The sequence below is a fragment of the Onychostruthus taczanowskii genome, unplaced genomic scaffold, assembly GCF_017590055.1.
Source record: "Onychostruthus taczanowskii isolate IOZ18803 unplaced genomic scaffold, ASM1759005v1 scaffold65, whole genome shotgun sequence".
Lineage (NCBI taxonomy): Eukaryota > Metazoa > Chordata > Aves > Passeriformes > Passeridae > Onychostruthus > Onychostruthus taczanowskii.
In genome coordinates, this window is record NW_024504233.1 from 4,964,139 (window position 1) to 4,983,726 (window position 19,588).

Consider the following 19,588-nt stretch of genomic DNA (forward strand, 5'->3'; position numbering starts at 1 on the left):
AGAAAATGAGGCTTCTGGCTTGCTTTGTGCCGAGGAGTGGCTTGCTGCCCTCTAATTGTGGCTACTGCTTTGCCAGACACTTCACTTTGTTAATACAATGGGAATGCCACCTACGTGCCCCTCGCTGGTATCCTTCAGTTTGCTGCACTTTGAGGAGGTCTCGGCTGAGTCATTTAAGCCTTTTCTTCTCCCCTTTATCTTTGCTTTTTTAAGACCACATTTTTGAAAGAAGTAAGTTCCAATTTAGGAACTGAGTTTGTGCAAAGCCCCAGCGTAAAAATGGATCTTTGGAAAGAGCTTGACGTCAACATTGAAGTGAAACTCAGTCTTGTCTTTTGGTGTGTCTGGAGAAGAACTGGCATCTTTGAGAGGTGTCACATTAAGAGTGCCAGTTATGTTGTGAGCAGCAGCTGAGGTTTGAGCCTGTCAGACTCTCCCACTGACTCACTGTGAGCTCCAAAAGCCCAGGTAGGAAACACTTTTTTGGGTGTTAATCCAAGGATCATAGACGCATGGAATAGTTTGGGTTGGAAAGGACCCAAAAGCCCATCTAGTTCCATGGACTGCCATGGGCAGGGACACCTCCCACCATCCCAGGATGCTCCAAGCCGTGTCCAGCCTGGCCTTGGACATTTCCAAGGATCCAGGGGCAGCCACAGCTTCTCTGGCACCCTGAGCCAGGGCCTGCCCACCCTCACAGGGAACAATTCTTTCTTAATCTAGACCTGACCTGTCCTCCTTCAGCTTACGGCCACTCCCTATTTAGCAGGAAACAATGCAGCAAATAATGCAATACAATTTAGAAAGAAATTTTCCAATTTCGGTATATTTCAAAACACTTCAATTTCAAATCTATTAAAGCAAAACAGAAAAAAATATGAATGGAAGGGAATTCTAAGGTCTTCTTTAATCATCGCAAAGGACAAAAGTGACAGAATTAATAATGACTTAAAATTCTACTTTTTGGAAGGAAGTGTAAAGTGGACCAGAGGGGACTGAGTCCCCTTGGTGGACCTGGCCGCGGTTCACAGGGCACAGTCACCGCTGTTTCAACACCCATCCTTTCAAAACCAAGAGTCTGTAAGTGAAAGTGTTACACGTGCAAATGTTCACGAAGTACTTGAAGAGCATGAAAGTGTTTTGTGGTCTCGCCTGCTGAACCAAACACCTTGAGAGAGGCATATTCCCACAGTAACATCCACGGCCGCTGCGACAGCGAGGGCTTTTTAACGCAACAGATATTTTAATGCAGACTCCATTTATTTGATTACTATTTTCTGCCACATCAGTCACTCTCTCCAGCTCCGGCCAAGCGCTCCCCACGGCAGCGCCCGGGGCTCCTCCGTCCCCTCGGCCCGGTCACCGCAGCGCCCGGGGTGAGGGAGCCGCCGCAGCCCCGCCGCTGTCCCCTCTCGCAGCCGCTGTCCCCTCTCACCCCTTGTCCCCGCACACCCCCTGTCCCCCCTGTCAGCTACTGTCCCCCACGGCCCCGGCCGGCGCCTGGATCCTCCTTAAGAGGCGGTGGCGGCGCGGGCCCCTCCCCGCCCGGAGCGCGGAGTGGCCGCGGCGGGAGCGGCAGCGGAGCGGGACGCGCCCGGCGGAGCCCGGCAGCCCAGCCGTAAGCGCGGGGTGGGAGCGGGGGTCACCGGGGCCGCACGCAGGGCGGGCGAGGAGTGGCGCCGGGAACGGGGCCGGAGCGGAGCCGCCCCCGCGGCGGGACAGGACGGTCCAGCCCGGGGCCGGCGGAGCCCCCGCGGGGAGCGGTCCCTGCGCGGACAGCCCCGGCCGCGCCTGGCCCGCTCCGCTCTGCTCCGCGGCGGGGGCTCCGAGAGGTACGGGGGAGGCAGCGCGGGGGAGCGGGGTGGGAGCGGCACCGCGGGGTCCCTGCACAGGTCCGCAGCTCCATCCCCGGCCGGGCGGGGTGCGTGCCCGGCCCCCGGCCCTCGGCTGGCACGGGCTCGGGCAGGCGGTGCAGCAGGCGGCCGTGCGAGCAGTGGGGAAGTGCGGCAGGGCGGCTGCAGAGGGAACATTTCGCAAAGTGCCTGCGTGAGCAGCTTTTCTCTCGGGTCTGATGTGAGAGAAATGCCTGTAAGAGTTCCTGGTCACGGCCTCGAGCAGGTTTCTGTTCTCTTACATCGGTGTGAGCACGGACCAAAATCACGGAATGGTCTGGGTTGGAAAGAACCCTGAAGCCCATCCAGTCCCACCCACAGCCATGGGCAGAGACACGTTGCACCAGCCCGGGCTGCTCCAAGCCAGTCCAGCCTGGTTCTCATGGGGTTCCCTGTGCCGTTTTGGGACTCCCACACTCAACAGGTGCAGGGCGATTTGCTCTGCCCGGCTTCTGACCAGCTGCTGCCCCAGCGGTGGGACCAGTTCCTGTGCTCCCCCAGCAGCTCAGGGCTTTGCACTGGGGTTTGTCCCCTTCCCTAGGGAGCTGCAGGTGCTGGGGCTGGGTCACCCCTGCCCAGAGCTTGACCTCGTGTGTTCACTTTGGAGAAAATCCCTTCTGCCGCCTGAACTGCTGAGTGTGGAATTTCCCATGTGGATGACGGGATGCAGATTCCAGGTTACAGCTCCAGCCCCAAGGGAGGAGCAGTGGTGTGGGTAGGACCTGTAACTGCAGTGGATGTTCCTGGCAGAAGATGCTGTTCTGCGCCTCAGTAGGGCGAGATGCACGTGAAGCTGTTGATGCATGGGATCAGCTGCTTTGTGGTTACCGAGAGTTGTTCAGCCTGCTGAGGATTCCAGACAGATAGCATGAATCTGAAACTGATGTGCTTATTTTATTTGTCTTGTTAGTGGAGAGGTTTTCAATATATGGTGTAGAGATAAATGCTCGTCTAGCACTGTTGTCTCTCCAAATCTTCATGTTGGCCCTGTCCACCTTTCTGCACTCTCTCGTTCCCTTATGGCAAGGATCCTTAAAAAAAAAAAAAAAAAAAAAAAAAAAAAAGAAACGCAAATATTGATTTATGCTTGAATCACATAAATTAATCTCTTCGTGCATGGCCAGTCAGTCTGCACTAGAAAAACACAGTTTGACTCTTGACACCAAGCACTGTTTATGACTTGTTCTTCTTAAAAAAATAAGAAAAAAAGCCAAAAATAAAAAAAACCCACAAAAGAAAAAAGAAAAGTTATCCAATGCTGCTGCATCACTAGGGTTGCATATTTGATTTCATCTTAACTTGAATATGTTCCATTGAACATTGTTTTCATGATTATAATTTTCACGACACTTTGAATAGGTTGCTTCTGTCAGTTGGGCTAAACCAGATAGAATGGGAAATATTTCAGGTTTCACCATAGTTTTTCCCTTCACTTCGTGAATTTTCATCCTGCAAAGGGGAAAAATCACGAGCATGGGGTGAGCATGGAGTATTTCCCTCAGAGATATTCCTGCAAAGCCATTGAGCAAACTTCACTGACACTTTGGATAACCTCAGTTCTTCTGACAATGCCAAGGGCTGCACCCAGTGCGATGCAGAAATGACCTTTGGGTGCACAGTGCTGCAGGAATAATGGGAATGGCTCTGTTGGTGCGTTTGAATTGATGTGCAATATCCAGGGATGTGACAACCTCGGTGACTTCCATGTAGTTGGAACAGGACAGCGTTGCCAGTGGAACTGGAGACTTGGGAACTGTGAATTCAAAGCACATGAAGTTAATTGAATGGCTTGGGATGGAAAATACCAGGGAGAGCAACAAATAGCATCCAGAGAAGGTGTCTCCCCCTTGTTCCCAGAAGTTCAAGTATATGAAAACTGACTACAAAATACGAGAAAATACTTAGTTTTCCATGGAAAATTTCTAGCTCAAGAGGTGAAAGCTCAGAGTATGGTACAGCCTGTGGTGGATATGGAGCTGAGAGATTAAATTCCAGTTGACTTTTTACCTGACACATAACACTGCTGTGGAGAAGAGTCTCCCTATCCTTCAGGGCATGTATCCTCCATATCTGAGGAAGGGCAGTGGCCTTGAGGGAGGAAAACTGAATTCTTCACTAATGGTTTAGTTGACACTGATGGGCCAGTATGCATCAAAAATATTGGTGCCTTACAGTCTGGACATGATTTAAACTATAAAAGCAGGTCCTTCCCTACAGCTCTGGTTCAGCTAGGGATTCAGCTTCCAGTTAAAGCCTGGGGCCACTCATGGAGCACACTTTTAAACTGAGTTTGCCACTGGTCTGGTTTTATTTAATTTGTCTCTTTCCAAACAGAAGCTCCAAATAATTTGTGGAAGAATTTGTCTTTAATATGGTGGGCAGGGGCAGCAGGATCTTGCTGTGAGGTGATGAACTCTTGTCTGGGTTTGCTGGGGCACTGATATAACTGTGTCTTTCTCAGTAGTCTGAAAAACAAATCCCAGAACCTGCCCTGGTAAAGGAAATGACCTCATCACTGCCCTAGGTTATAATAATGTGATATTGTAACAGAATAATTTCAAAATAATTCTTCCTTTTTTAAAAAGAAGAAAAAAGCAGCCCCTCATCACCTTGGTATTCAGACTTTCCTGAGGATTTTAATTTACTGTTTACCTCAGAGAGATGACCCAAATTTCCTGACTGTACCACTTTCCAGTAGCCTGTGTGTCAACGTCTGGAGCAGAGTTACTCAGCCCATGAGGCAGGGATGGGAGGTGGGCTTTAGGACAGGGGAAAGTGGTCCCCAAAGCGTGACCAAACTAAGAACCAAAAGCTTCCAGTATTTTTTTTTTAAATAGATTATGGGGAAAACAAAAGGACCTAGTGAACATTTCAACTTTACTCTGATTTTTTAAAATGAAAAATATTGTGGTGATATTGCAAGTGAGAATTCATGGACTTTTTTTAGAAATATCTATTAGTTCTCCCATTTGAACATTTGTGAAAATGTCCAGGGCCAGGCTGGATGGGGCTTGGAGCAGCCTGGGCTGGGGGAAGGTGTCCCTGCCCATGTCAGGGGTAGAACTGGATGGGCTTTGAGGTCCCTTCCAACCCAAATTGCTCTGGGATTCTGTGGTGTTATATAGAACGACACAGTTTCTGTAAAAAATAAGCTATCAGTGGTGAGGGGAACATGTCATCCATATATTGATAGATGTACAGGTTTGACTCATTTTGTCATGGGCTCATTTTGGGCTGTCAGCAGCAGTGCTTCCTCAGCCTGTGCTGGTCCTGTCTCAGCTGGCAGCAGTGCCAGGGGACAGACACTGCAGCTTTTCTCCCAGGTGTTTTCCTTTCCCAGAGAGTGGGCTGTGAGAGTGGGACGACACTTCTCTCTCAGCCTACGCTTTTGCTGCGTGCTGGTAATTCCAAGACCCTCAGCACATGTAAGGAAGGATGTTTTTGGGATCTGGACTGACAAACAGCTGGAGTAGGAGTGTCCCAGACTCTTTAAGCGATCCCTGGAGGAAAAGCAAGTGCTTCCATGATAAAGTCCATGTGATTCCAAACAGATATCCCTCAGAGCACAGAGATGATGCTCTGGGAGTGCTCTTTGCTCTGTGCAAGGGCACAGTCTCTGGGGTTGGTGTTGGAGCTGGGTGAGAGGTGCCTGTGGTGTCTCTGAGCACTGGGCTGCTGTCCAGGCTGCACAGCTCTGCTGGCAAGCCCTCTTTAATTGGGATATTTAATCTCCTTCCCGATGAGTGGTAGCACTGGTGACTTGGAGAGAAAGATTCAGAGCTGCTTTTTCTCCTGATAACAGCATTACTTCAGCTTAGGATGCTGAAGGTCTACTTTTAAAAATACAGCTAAGCCTGCAAGCAAAAATCTTTTTCTTTCCATCTTTCCACCTTCCCTAAATATACAACTTTAGGAAGGAGACACAGAATACAGGGTCAAAAGCTTCCACATACACAAGTTCTGAAGTATTTGAGATGTATCAGGCACATCTGTGTTTTTTTGTGGTTACCTGATAGTAAAGCTGTTGATCTGACTCATTTTTGATATTCATCTGGTATTTTCCTTAGAATGATTTCAGCATAAATCACTAAGACTCTAATTTCTTTTCCTACTAGTATTAGCAGTGCTCATATCCTTTGCCAAGATGGGTAGGAATGTGTACTTTTATAATAATTTATCCTTTTTTATTTACTGGGGTTCTAAAGGTCCTTATTTATGCACACTCAGAGATCTTATAATAAGATCTGTACAAATGTGTATTTCTTGCAGCATGCTGTCCCAGCCCACAAGGGATTGCATTTTATTAAACATGCATGAAGGACAGGACTGATAAGTGGAATATTGGGATAGCTGGAGGTGATGGAGTAAGAATTGGATGCACATGTCCAGGCTGTCTCATCCCATCTGCTCCATGGCCTTGGCCAGACCATGAAATAGAAAGATTTAGCCTTACAGGTTCAGTGTGAAGTTACTTTTGATTTGGTGGTGCTTTCCCACCCCTCCCACATGTCTCTTTCTCAAGGGTAGAGATTATAAATAGGATTTAATTACTAAAACTGTGTTTCTCATGCATTTAACTTACTGCACTGTCAAGTGGATGCTAAAAACAAATTCCCCCAAGCAGAGGTTTCATTCTATCCCAGCTCAGGGGAAAGCAAACAGCACCGGTGGATGATTGCACTGAACAGGGAGCAGCTCTGGCTGTAGCATGCACCAGCACTTTGCATGCTCCATCCCAAAAATTGCACCTTTGGACCTCACATGCAAAACTGGAGCTCTATGCAAAGCCAGCAGCTGCTACCTGATCTGGCAGTACTGGAAGGAACAACATAAAACTACATTTTGGGGAGAAGGTGGTTGTGGAATGTGAGTAAATGAAAATTTTCTGGTTGATCCTCTTGTGTTCTGTTTTTCAAAACTAGCCTATAATTGAGAATTTTGAAAGACTTTTAAGGCACATCTGTTCTTTCATTTAATCAATATGGGTGTGTGTTGGAGTGAATATTGCAATAGTGGCCATCTCTTCTCCTAGACAATTTCTATAAAATACAGAACTAACTATTCACGTGCTGCTGTTCTGTTTGAATCCTTTTCCTCCTTAATCCAAGCAGAATGGTTAATGAGCTTCTAACCATAGCACTGAGTGTAACACCCCTTTATGTCCTGATAAAGGCAGGACTAATTTTCAGAAACCTGATGTTTTTGGACCTGATGTTGTATTGTGAAGAAAAAGTCGTTTTCCCTTTGTAACCAAAGCCCCACAGCTGTGACTTAAGGACAGTGCTGGTGGAAAACTTAACAAAAATGGGAACAGAGCTTGTACAGCATCTGAGAGGAGGGTACTGGGAAGCAGGTCCTGGCTTTCCCTACATCCAGAGTGTTTATATGGGTGTGTGTTTATTTCAGTGATGATACTCTCGGACTCCCTGCTTTTCCCAGGCACTGTAAGGTTCCCTTAGGGAGCTGCTGTGAAGCCTGTGCTGATGGTAATGAGAACCAGCTCTTTGCTAATGGCAAAGCCTGCCAACATCTTGCATTTCTCTGGCATTTTCCACTTGGGAGTAGCACATGTCCACACAGGTTTTTTTGGTGGGTGATTGCATTCAGCTGGGACATGCTTCCAAGTGTTATTTTGCTATTTATACTTAAATTCCTTTTTCCAAGAATCCCAAATTCATTAACTCAGTGTGCTATAATTCCTCTGTGGCCTGGCGAGCTCAGGTTCAATTTTTATAAGGGTGTTTTTGATAGAGAGAAAATGATATTGGTGTTCCTGCCCATGGCAGGGGTGGCACTGGATGGGCTTTAAGGTCACTTCAAACCTTCTATGATTCTGTGAAATTAAATAGTTTCTCCCAAGGCATTAAGTCAAATCTGAATCAAAATCACCATCTGAAAGGAATGGTGTGGGCAGGGCAAGGTCTTTCTCCCCCAGCTGAGTGACCTTTCCTGGCCACTTAGTGGCTGTTCTCATTTAATGCTGTTTTTGGGGTTAAACTCTCCCCCAGAGAGTTTTATTTAAATTGATGTAGCTCTTTTCTGACAACTTTGTGCTTTGACAAATGGACATTTTCTTTATAGAAATTCTTGAAAAGTGGTCAAGCACCTGCACTCTGTACTCTCTGCCCTGTAACGTGTCAGTCATTTCCCTTTCACCACAGAGCCAACACATCCATGGGTGTTTCATATGCTGAGAGAGAGTTTGAGTTGGCAAGGGAGGGAGTAAGCTCTCGGTGTCTTAAGAAATAGTTAAATTAGAAGCTTAGGTAGTTTGGTAAGAGAGTAGTCATAGTTCATTTAAGTTTCCTGAACCAATCCCTTGTGCCTCAGAGAGGAGCATGAAAGTCCCCCTTGTGTCCCAGATTTTGCAAAGCTCTTTTAACAAAGGGATATGTAAATTTGGGGTTTCTTCCTCCCTTTGATTGCTGTCCTTTTACTTTTGAAGTCATTGTTTGTGGCTCCTTAGTGACTGAGAGTTATTGTATCACACTCCTGAAATCCATGTTTAAGTTGTTGTGTTTTTATGGGTTTTGTTACTTCTGTGGGGTTTTTCTGCTTTGTGTAACCACTGATGGAATGAACCTTCTGGTACTGGTACTGGTGTAATCAAATTCAGTAAAGAGAAATTTACTTTTTTTCTTTTTTTTGCTTATGATAGAGAAAATTTTCCAAGAATCGTGTGAAGATGTTCTTTTCAGTCTTAATCCATCTCCAAAGCCTTAGTTGGGAATGTCAGGCATTTGTTTGTAGTGGCTTCAGTTCTTCCCTTCATCCTCTCAGAGGCTGACTGTGTGTCTGTGTGGGTAACAGTTATCTAAAAATGAAGTGGCACCTGATTCAAAGCTTTCCTCCTAAATCAGCAGCACTGGCACTGTAGCTCGTGCCACAGCTCGGTGTTTTCCCTGCTGGCACTCTGAATCCATCTGGAATGGTGTGGCAGGAAACAGAAGCCCTTGGAAAAAAGCATTTTTTTGCCCTGGTTGGCAGGGCAGGGCTGGCAGAGCTGCCCAGGGAGCAGAGATCTTGGGGAAGTTGTGAGACCACGGCACAGGAAGGGGAAGGAGCTCGGGCAGGGGCAGTGAGGCGCCACTCCCAGTGTGGTCTCCCAGCAGGAAGGTGCCACTGCTTGCCCTCTCCAACAGGACAGGAGGATGGAGGAGAGCCCTGCCAAGTCTGATGGAGAAAATCAAAGCCCTGTGCAAATGCTTTGCCAGGATGAGGTTGCCTTCAAACACAAGCTGGCAGCTCAGGAGCTGCTTAATCCTGAGAGGCTGGGGCTGCCCCATCCCTGGAGATATCCAAGACCAGCGTGGACAGGGCTTGGAGCAACCAGGGATAGTGAGTGGCATCCCTGTGGGTGGAACGAGGTGGTCTTTAAGGTTCATTCCAACCCAGACCAGTCTGGGATTCTGGCTAACAGCTCAGATCCAGGGCTAAAGGTCTGCTTGGCCAGAGGCTTGGCTGTTGGAGCCAGGTGGAGTGTGCTCCAGGTCTGGCTTTGCTCAGCAGCCAAGGGTTGGATACAAGAGAAAGATCACTGTTATGGAAGTACTTAATTTCTCTTCTCAAAAATGTAATATATGTGTTGGGCATGTCTATGTTTGTCTTTGTGTCTGTGTGTAAAACATATATTTATGTTACTTACTCAGACTCCAGCTTGTCAATAGCCATGAAATATTTCCATATAAATTTTACTCTCAGCATTTAAAGAGGTTGAAAAATGTCAGCGTCAGAAGTTTGTTCATCACTACTTTTACTAGAAAGTCCAGACAGATTTCCTTGAGTCACTCCAATTTTGTCATGCTTTAAGTGCTATGACCATAGAGACCAAAGGAAGTGCTGCACAATTGTCCCCTTGGCTGCAGACGGTGGCCAGAGCTCGTGTTTGGAGTGAGGAGCCCAAAACCAGAAAGTTGAGTCATGTTGTGCAGACATGACGAGTGGGAGATGACAAAACACACCTTGTGAGTGCAGCCCTTCCTCCAGCCTGGCAGTGCCAGCAGCCTGGCTGGGGCTACGACCTGTGGCAAAACGCCAGGAAATCCCCAAAATTGATACCAACTGAACTGAAAAAGAACGAAAAAGATATTGAAAGGAAGTACTGACCTTATGGTCAGCTAAATTTGTTTTACATGCATTACTGACCAGAAGCTAGCTGTTAAATTTTACCAGCTCGTTCCATTTTTAGCTGTTTTTTGGGGGTTTTGTGTGAAACGGCTGCATAACTGTAGTGCAGAAGGACTGTCAGCTGCCTCAGTTGAAGCCTCAGTGCATCAGGCACCTTGGCATGTTGGATTCTCCCCCCAAAACCCCATAAACACTTAAATGAAAGCTTATTCCAATGTTTTCCCTAGAGTTTCTGTTTTTAAGCCATTCCTGCTTTACAGCAGGGAAGCAAAAGAAGGGGAATGAAGGCATAGATAAGTTAAAGATACGCAAGAACCAAACCCTCATGATTTTAATATAATCTTTAAAAGGCATTGGCTCAGAAATACTTAGAAGTTGGCTGAGCTCGGTGCTGTCCCCAAGGAACAGGGATGGGTTTGGAATGAGATTTTTGGAGGCTGATTCTAGAGCTCTAAATCATGCAGCAACAGTTCTTGCCACGGTGCCAGTGAGGCTTCTGGAAGGGGGATCCTGAGGTTTTGGCAGGCAGCAGCTCTTGACCACAGTGCAGCAGAGCAAGTGGAAAGTTTTGCCAGTGCTCAGGTAAGAAAGAAAGATAGGGAGGTTTTTTCCCTTCCTTTCCCCCCTTCACATGTGCATTACAGGAATATAGTCAACAAAAAGATCTGCCCAGTCAGGTGTTGCAGTTGAGATGTCTATCTTTAATTTTAGGAGTTCTTGCATAAGTGTTTGCATTCCTGGCAAGACTTTGGAAGCTGCCACTGGCAGTGAGTTTTTCCATTTCAGAGAGCCTGGCTCTGCATGCTTGGGGCGCCCGATATCCTGAAATTCAAAAGTGAGCCTTAAGCTGAGCTTCCAAAAATGAAAATACTCTTTAAAAATAACTGTCAAACATCCCTGGAAGTGTCCAAGGCCAGGTTGGACAGGGCTTGGAGCAACCCTGGGCTAGTGGGAGGTGTCCTTGCCTGTGGCAAGGGGTGGCACTGGATGGGCTTTAGGGTCCCTTCCAACCCACATCATTCCAGGATTATATGATGGAAAGTCTATTTGTGGAATAATGTCCCAAATTCCTACTGTATAGAAATGTTGTGCATTTTCCCATCTGCTTTTCCTAATTGCACTGTGCTTGTAGTAAATTACCTGCAGAGGTGGGCTTGAGTAGTGCATTCTGACTGGTTTAGGTCTACATCCTCATAACTGTTTGTCATGGAACTTCCATCAGATTTTTCACGTTCCTCTTTGTTTCTTGGCTTTATTGCTGGAAAACAAGTGAGCTGCTTCCCACATAAGCCTGACACACGCAGTGGGGATTACTGGTCAGCTGCCTGAGGTTTTTTGACCAATTTTGAGACTCTGCCATCTAAACTCTCTGTCTTGTGGCTTTGATTTGTGTAGCAAAGGATAGTGATTGTTGCCATTTTTAAAGAGTATTCTTGGCATCTCTCAGCTGAGTTTGTTGTTCTTTCTCAAGGCTGTTTTTTTATTTCCGGTGCAATTTCAGTTGAAGTAAAATATGATGTTGAAGAACAGTTATTTAAAGGTATTAACTAAAGGATCTCTCTCATTCCTTGAATAAATGAACTCCTTACTTTGAATTTACTCAGTTCCGCTTGGAAATCCTTCTGTGAGTTCGCCATATAGCGAGTTCACATATGGGGACACGGGTTTTTCTCATAACCTCACAGGCTGTCGCGGCGAGTGGTTCTTGTTAAGTCCCCTTTGCGTAAGCAGGATAATTGTAACATAAACCATTGTGCCCTGAATCAGTTGCCTCTTCCTCAGACTTGCAGATGCTGTCTGTGGGGAAACTACAGCACTTGGCTTTGTTTTCAGTCCAGGGAACTTCCATGGCCAGTGTGACACAGGTGTGGGTATTAGGCAGAGATGCTTCCAGCCTCTTGAATATTCCTGTTGGGGCCGCCATTCCTTGCAGAATATAAGATAAGGAGGATGTTTTGAATCCAGCCTAATTTAAGTTTATTAAACAGACATGGTCCTGATGCCCTTGACTCACCAAGCCTTGCCTCCTGTATCATGGAGTGTATCCGTGGCCTGATAATTTTGCAACTTCGGTCTTCCTCACTTATGGCCTCTAAAGTAGCCTTCAGCGCTAGAAAAGCAGTAACGTTACACTGGCGGTGATTGTGGGACTTTTACAGAGTTTCGGCCCTGCTAGAGTGTTTACAGCCCTCCCTCCACTGTTGCTGTGTCACCTATACTTTCAGTAATTGCTTACAGGCCGACAAGTCATCTTTAAAAAAAGATTCACTATCTTTTAATCTATTACCTCCCCTATAGCAGGAAGTCAGATCTTAAAATCTCCTGTCTAGCTATGCTGTGTCAACTTCCTTGACAAGCTTCACCTCACAGTGTCCTCCAAAAATGTGGCACAAAGGTTGAGCGTTTTGCCCTTCTGCTCAGAATCCTTCCTCCCACCCATACCTCCTTGGCAAGGCGTGGGGAGAGCAGTCATAGAACTACAGAATCATTGGGATTGGAAAAGGCCTGTGACTGATCCCCACCTTGTCACCAGCCCAGAGCACTTCCTTGGACACCTCCAGGGATGGGGCTTCCACTATGGGCAGTCCATTCCAATGTCTCACAACCTTTTCCATGAAGAAATTCCTCCTGATGTCCAACCTCACAGTTTGAGGCCATTCGCTCATCCTGTCCCTGTTCCTGGGAGCACAGCCCCTCCCCCCCGGCTGTCCCCTCCTGTCAGGGAGTTGTGCAGAGCCAGAATTTCCCCCCTGAGCCTCCTTTTCTCCAGGCTGAGCCCCTTTCCCAGCTCCCTCAGCCCCTCCTGGGGCTCCAGCCCCTTCCCCAGCTCCGTTCCCTTCCCTGGACACGCTCCAGCCCCTCAAGGTCTCTCTGGCCATGAGAGCCCAGCACTGGGCACAGCACTCGAGGTCCCTGAGCAGGTTCAGTACAGGGCACAGCCACTGCCCCGGGCCTGTGCCCACACCAGGGCTGGCACAGCCCAGGGGCCACTGGCCTCCTGCCCACCTGGGCACACCTGGGCTCATTTTTAAGTTCTGTCCCCAACACGCCCAGGGCCTGTTCCAGCTTTCCAGGCACTGTTCCCCTCAGCCTGGAGCTGCTGCAGGAGGTTGGGGTGACCCCAGGCCAGCACCCAGCGCTTGTCCTTGTTGACCTCATCCCTTTGGCCTTGGCCCATTGGTCTACTTGGCATGTCAGCAGAACATCTACTTTTCCAGTTGTGGTGGAAGTGGAGTGATGGGAACTCTACGTGGAGTCAGAGGTAATCCTTCCTCCTTGTGTGGGAAGCCCTAAATTAAGAAATAACATTACAGTGATTTTCCAGGATGCCAGACAAAGTCATGTAGAAACAGAGTATTTGTTATTTCTGTTATACAATCACAGGATCAATCTAACCAAATAAAATGCTGTAATCTGATTTGATAGAAATGGAGGGTGACATTCATACAAAAAGTCTGAGTCATTACTTAGGTTATTCTCTACCCCTTACTCCTCTCCTAATAGATTGAAAGTTAATGACTGTGCTGGTGAGTCACACTTACTATATTTTAAGTTGTTCATGTCTTTGGTTTTTTAAGAAGAATTGGACAGCTTGATATAAACAACCTCCCTCTAATGATTTTTCTTACACTTGTGAGGATGTATTCTGGCAATGATATTTATATTATGCTGTGTTTACTCATTTTCGGGGCTTTTCCACTTGGTGAGACTAAGTCCAGAGTAAGCTTGTGCTCAGCATAGGAAAAATCTCATTATTCTTCTTATCTTTTGACATATCCTGTACAAATGAATTATCTGTAGGAATGTACTGAGAATTAAAATGTTCCAGTAATAATCTCTATCCATGTATGCGTGTGTGTGTGCTTCTTTTTGTGAGTTATTGTATTATAGTTGGTCTTGCAAGACAATAATTCCTTCTCTGCTTCAGTCTGTCACCTCAAGTGAGTATGAGCTGAGATCACAGAAGACTATTGACTCAAGGAATGATCCAGCTATCCACTGATAGGTTGGGATGGTGTCTGAAACCATGCCTAGCAATGAGACACCCTTGTCTTGGCAGAGGTAGAGTTCACTTTTGGACGAAAGTGAGATTTAGGCACTTAGGGAAGGGCTGGCTCTCCATGATAAGGTAGGGATTTATGGCACTGGGAGAGAGGGAAAGCCTGGCTCTCCATGACAGGGCCAAGCTAAAACTGTGGCCTGTTTGCTGTGTAATTTCCAAACTTGGACATTGACCAATAAAACAGTGAGAATCATAGGGACATGGAATGATTTTGTTTAGAAGAGACCTTAATGCCCATCCAGTGCCACCCTCTGGCATGGGCAGGGATACTTTCCCAGGGTGCTCCAAGTCCTGTCCAGCCTAGCCTTGGACACTTCCAGGGATCCAGGGGCAGCCACAGCTTCCCTGGGCACCCTGTGCCAGGGCCCCACCACCCTTAGAGGGAAGAATATCTTCTGTATGTTGAACCTAAATTTCCCCTCAGTCGGTTTGAAGCCATTCCCCCTTGTCATGTCACAATTCCTGATGCAGAGTTCCTCTCTGGCTTCCTTGTAGGCCCCTTCACATCCTGAAAGGCTGCTGGAAGGTCTCCACACAACCCTCTGTTCTCCAGTTAACTTCATCTCTTCTTTGATTACCTATAATATACAGTTAAACCGTTAATGTTGGTGGTGCTTTCTTGAGATGCTCTTCCTTTCCTGTCAGCCCCAGGAACAACACAGTCACAGATGGTGTAACACCACCAGGTGTCAGGGAAACAAAACAATCTGTGTTGGTAATGTCAGAGTGTCCTTGAAGATGTGTTTAGAGGACTGCTTCCCCTGCATCTGCCAAGGGTGGGGCTCACCAGCTCCAGCTCAAGTGCAGGACTTTGTGTGTCCTTGTGATACAGCCCTGAATTGGTTATGGTCAGGGGAAGAGGAGGCTGAGGGCAGAGCTCACCAGGGCCTGCAGCTCCTCCAATCTCTGCTCCCTGTGATCAGGGACAGGGCCCAGGGAAGGGCTGGAGCTGGGACAGAGAAAGGTTTTTCTGGATACCAGGAAAGGTTCTTCCCCCAGAGGATGCTGGGCACTGCCCAGGCTCCCCAGGGAATGCGCACAACCCCAAGGCTGCCAGAGCTCCAGGAGTGTTTGGACAACGCTCCCAGGGATTGCTGGGGTGTGCAGGGCCAGGAGTCAGACTGTATGCTCCTTGGGGGTTCCTTCCCACTCAGGATATTCTGTGATTCGATGAAGACTTTCCCATTAGGCTGTGTGGGATGGACAGCATGTAGGGGAAAGTGTTAAGCAAGATATTTTGGGATTACAGCTCTGTTTGCTGCAGATGTTTGCAGTAAACATTCTTCAGGACTTTCTTCATGGCTCCTGATGAGCGTAATCAGGATTTCCTGGTTGTGTTGTATTTGGCTCCTCTGCCACACTACAATTTTTAGATCTAGAAATCTCTTTGTGTGCTTTACCCAAACTCTGTGGGTAATGCAGTGCGTGCTTCCAGAGGGTGTGGTGTAAATAACTGATTTGAATTAAATCCACTGTAAGGGATTAAGTATTCAAGTCACTTAAATGTCTGCTTTCTCTTGAGATGTCCTGCTGGCTCTGGGAAGAGCATGGATAGCTGTCCCTCTGCCAGCCTTGGGCACCTGAAATGGCACTGGGGCCTGTGCTGGGGTAGCTGCCTGTGTTTGTCACATCCTGAGAGACTCTGATAAACACAGCCAGCCAGGAGCTGCCATTTGGAGTACCGTGGCATGGGCAGGGCTGGGATGTGCAGTGCTGGTGGTGGGAGCCGTGTGGGACCCCAGGATGCCAGGCTTTGTCTCCTTGCTCCCTGGCCCTGCTGTCCCACTGAGAGCCCTGCCCATGGCCTGCGCTCTGCGCGGGCGTTGGGATGCAGTTGTTGATGATGTGCTTGCATTTTTGTCCTTCTGCACGATCCTTGCCTCATCCAGATGGCGCTTGGGGACTCATCCTGGCCCCGTAGCCAAAGAGGCTGTTTGTTGTCTGCAGCATCACCAACGCGCTTCCTGCAGATGTTGAAACAAATGAGGCGGGGGGTTGTAGGGAGAGAGAGCATGATCTCATGTCTGAACCAGTTTGAGGGATCATCTGGGGAACTGGAACTCTGCCTTTAGGATGCAGGACATTAACTCGAACCAGGCTTTTCGTCGTGGGTCTAACCTGTTCTCTTATTTCCCCAGACAGAGCAGTATCTTTGGCGTGGTTTTGTGTATCCTCTCAAAGCGAGTGTGGTAGTTGGCTGTGCACTTAGGGGAAATGAGTATTTTCTGGTTTTACAAATTTCCTCTCCGTTATGGTGATGGGATAGCTCCTGCTGTTCCCTTTCCTGGATTGCCATCCAAGATGTCAACAGTTCCTCCAGAAATTATATAGCTTGGCACATTGATTCTCCAATGCTGAAGTCTTTCTTATTCACACTTCCTCAGATAAAAATGAATAAATAAACCCAGGGTGATTCCTAGCATCAAACTATTGTTAGGGCTGACAGGAAAGGGTGGTCAGGCATGACCAGGGAAGTGATGGAATCGCTGTCTCTGGAAGCGTTCAGAAAACGTGTGGGAAGTGGTGCTTTGGGATGTGGTTTAGTGATGGACCTGCCAGTGCTGGATTAATGGTTGGACTTGATGATCTTGGAGGGTTATCCAACCTTAATGATTCAGTGATTAAAGAAAGGACATTGTAATGTTCTAGTGATCATAATGAAACTAAATTTTCATTGTCATGCCTTCATGTAGTTGCTCAAGAGCAAAGGTTTGGGAGTGATATATACAATTGTTTAGGGCTTATCCTGCTGTTTCAGAATTGAGCATTAGGAATCATGGCCTTGAAATGGTGCTTCACTTCTTTTCACTTTGAAATATCTGCTGATGGCTCAGGTCTGACATATGGTCCAGCTGGATCTGAGAACTGATCCTGCCCAGCAGTTCCCAGGGTTTTTTAAGATGCAGAAAGGAATAACCTCTGGTACTTTGATGGTAAAAATCAGTTCTGACTTTGAAGGCCTCTGGTGGCCCCTGACCTTCAGTGAGTGTTCAGAAAGCAGTGGCCTATGGAGAACCTGTGGAAGAGTCATGAAGTCCTGATTTGCAGTTTGCCCCTCCAAGCCTCTGGAACATCTCCAGTCAGCCGGGGCTGGCCAGGAGGTTACATACAGCTCCAGCTGGAGTTCCCTTCCTGGATTTACAGAGGGCAGTATTGCTGCTCCTGCAGAGCTCACAGTCATAACTAGGATTGTAATGTGTGGAAGCATAAATATTACAATATATTTGCAGAATAAATATAATTCCTCTCCTTTTGTTTATCTGTAGAGCTGCTAGAAACACTGGCATGACTGGAATTTAAGATACTTGATTCCTGCTCTTACCCTGAGGCAGAGGAAATAAGCACGAGAAATTTCTCCAGCTCAGGCAGGTAAATACCTATATCTATATAGCTTATAGTGAAATTAAGTTCTTGGCAAACAAATTAATTGTGGAAACCTTCCTAAAGAGTAGGAAGTGATTTGCTCTGTAAAATGTAGTTTAAAAGGAACAGATTAATTTTAATTATATCTTCTTTATTTATTAGTTAAAGGACCTTTCATACTGAACTCAGCTCTGAAAAAAGGGGAAGCCTCTCCTGTGTGGGATTGAAGTAGATCCTTGGCAGTTGCTTTGAATAAACGGAGGCAAAAATGTCTATCATAGATCCTTATCAACACATTGTGGTAAGTAGCACTGAATCTTTTATATATATTTTATATATATATATATATATATATATATATATATATACACTCTCTTCTCTTATATATATACACTCTCTTATATATATATATACACTATCTTCTCTGATATATGTACACTGTCTTGTATAATGCCTTCCCTGCTGGAAGTTACACTAAATAAGCACATATAATTGGAGTTGTTACTATTTCCTTGAAGAAATGGTAGGTGTGTTTAGCTTTCTTCTTTACAGTGCAGTTTTGGGGGGCGAGGTTGTACTCTTTTCCTTTTCATTAGTATGAATGGGGAGATAAATTGACAATTTGGGATGTTTAGATCTTAAACTGATGTGTGTCACTAACGTTGGTTCAAAGAGAATCCTCACAATACATCGTGCAAACTCTGAGTGAGATGATCTGTGCCACGCAGCAGCACACTGTGCCCCCTGCTCCCTTCCTCCTGCTTTATTCTAGTGTTCCTGCTGAATCCTTGTCCCAGCTGTCACGTCCTTGGGATGGCAGTGAGCCAGTGGATCCTGCTGAATGAGCAAAAACCTGTTCAATACAAAAATAGACAAAAATTTCTTAGGGAGAAATCCTTCCTTGTGAGGGTGGGCAGGCCCTCGCACAGGGTGCCCAGAGAAGCTGTGGCTGCCCCTGGATCCCTGGAAGTGTCCAAGGGCAGGCTGGACAGGGCTTGGAGCAACCTGGGATAGAGGAAGGTGTCCCTGCCTGTGTCACTGGATAGGCTTTAGGGTCCCTCCCAACCCAAATCACTCTTGGATTCCATGGAAGGGTTAGAAATTCCGTTCTGTGCTGTTGGCCCAAGGGGAGTGTGAGCTCAGCCCATGGATGTGTAGAAGTAGGAGCAAGGGAAGGAGGAGGAAATGGGAGCAGAACTGCCCTCAGTGGCTCAGCAGCCTCTGAACACAACTGTGCTGGAAGTGAGTTTCCAAAGCAAACACTGGGATGGCAATTCCTGCCCAAGCCAAAATCGAGAGCCACACTGGGTGTGTTCCTATCAGGGGCTTCTTGTAACAGCACCGGGCTGACAGCAGCAGTGAGGTGTCCCCAGAGATAGCTGCCACACACTTGTCACAGTGTTTTACTTTTACATGGCTAAAAATACTCCCTGTGCTTCCTACAAGTGATCTCTTATCAAGCCTGTGGTTTGTGCCCCATGCACTCACATCCTCCACGCCAGTGTGCAGCCAGCAGATGTCAAACTGGCTTTTACTCCCTGCCCAGCCCTGTGAACTGCTGGGAGGGAGGACAAACCTCAGGGTGATGTCTGTGTTACAACAATACTGGCTTAATTCCTTTCAACATCAGTGCCCTCTCCTGGATGGATTGCTTGGAATGATCTGTACCTTTATGGGAGAGGTCTCTGAGGCACTTGGTTATGTATTTTATTAAATCACTTATAAAAGGACTTTTTGATACCAATAATCAACAATATGGAGCTGTTCTACATATATAAAACAATAAAAAGTGTGTATAGTAAATGTTGTTACAGCTCTCTGGGAGTGCTGAACTGTTGCTGTGGGAATGTTGCTAATTCCAGAATCAACACTCTTTGTGCAAGAGCTGATCCTTTAATTGCTTGAAAAATGAATGGAAATCTTTGACGTTTTTTAATTTGAAAACTGAAATCCCATGGAAAGTTTTAGTGAAATTTTGAGCAGTCATGGGCAGCAGGCTCACATCAATGCAAAAATCTTGGATTTAAATGATATTTGGCATTAAATTACTCAAAAGGATTCTGCATTTTCCAGAAGTCCTTGTGCTGACTGTTGTGTGTTTTCTGAGCTTTTTTCTTTTATACCTCAGAAAGACTCTGAGGTG

The 19,588-nt window shown here is 46.7% G+C and overlaps 1 protein-coding gene across 3 annotated transcripts in view; it reads left to right on the forward strand.

Moving 5' to 3' along the window:
• The first annotated feature begins 360 nt into the window (after nucleotides 1-360).
• Nucleotides 361-19,588, forward strand: part of PLA2G4A (phospholipase A2 group IVA) — a 69,091-nt gene continuing 49,863 nt past the window's right edge. The window contains exons 1-3 of one of the 3 annotated variants that reach the window (XM_041420778.1): nucleotides 361-468; nucleotides 17,349-17,451; nucleotides 17,608-17,746. In XM_041420778.1, coding sequence (XP_041276712.1) covers nucleotides 17,714-17,746 — 33 coding nt within the window. In that variant the 5' untranslated portion in view covers nucleotides 361-468; nucleotides 17,349-17,451; nucleotides 17,608-17,713. Of the gene's footprint in view, nucleotides 469-1,557; nucleotides 1,619-1,798; nucleotides 1,833-17,348; nucleotides 17,452-17,607; nucleotides 17,747-19,588 lie in introns of those variants that run through there. The other 2 variants (XM_041420777.1, XM_041420779.1) reach the window with 2 other exon arrangements.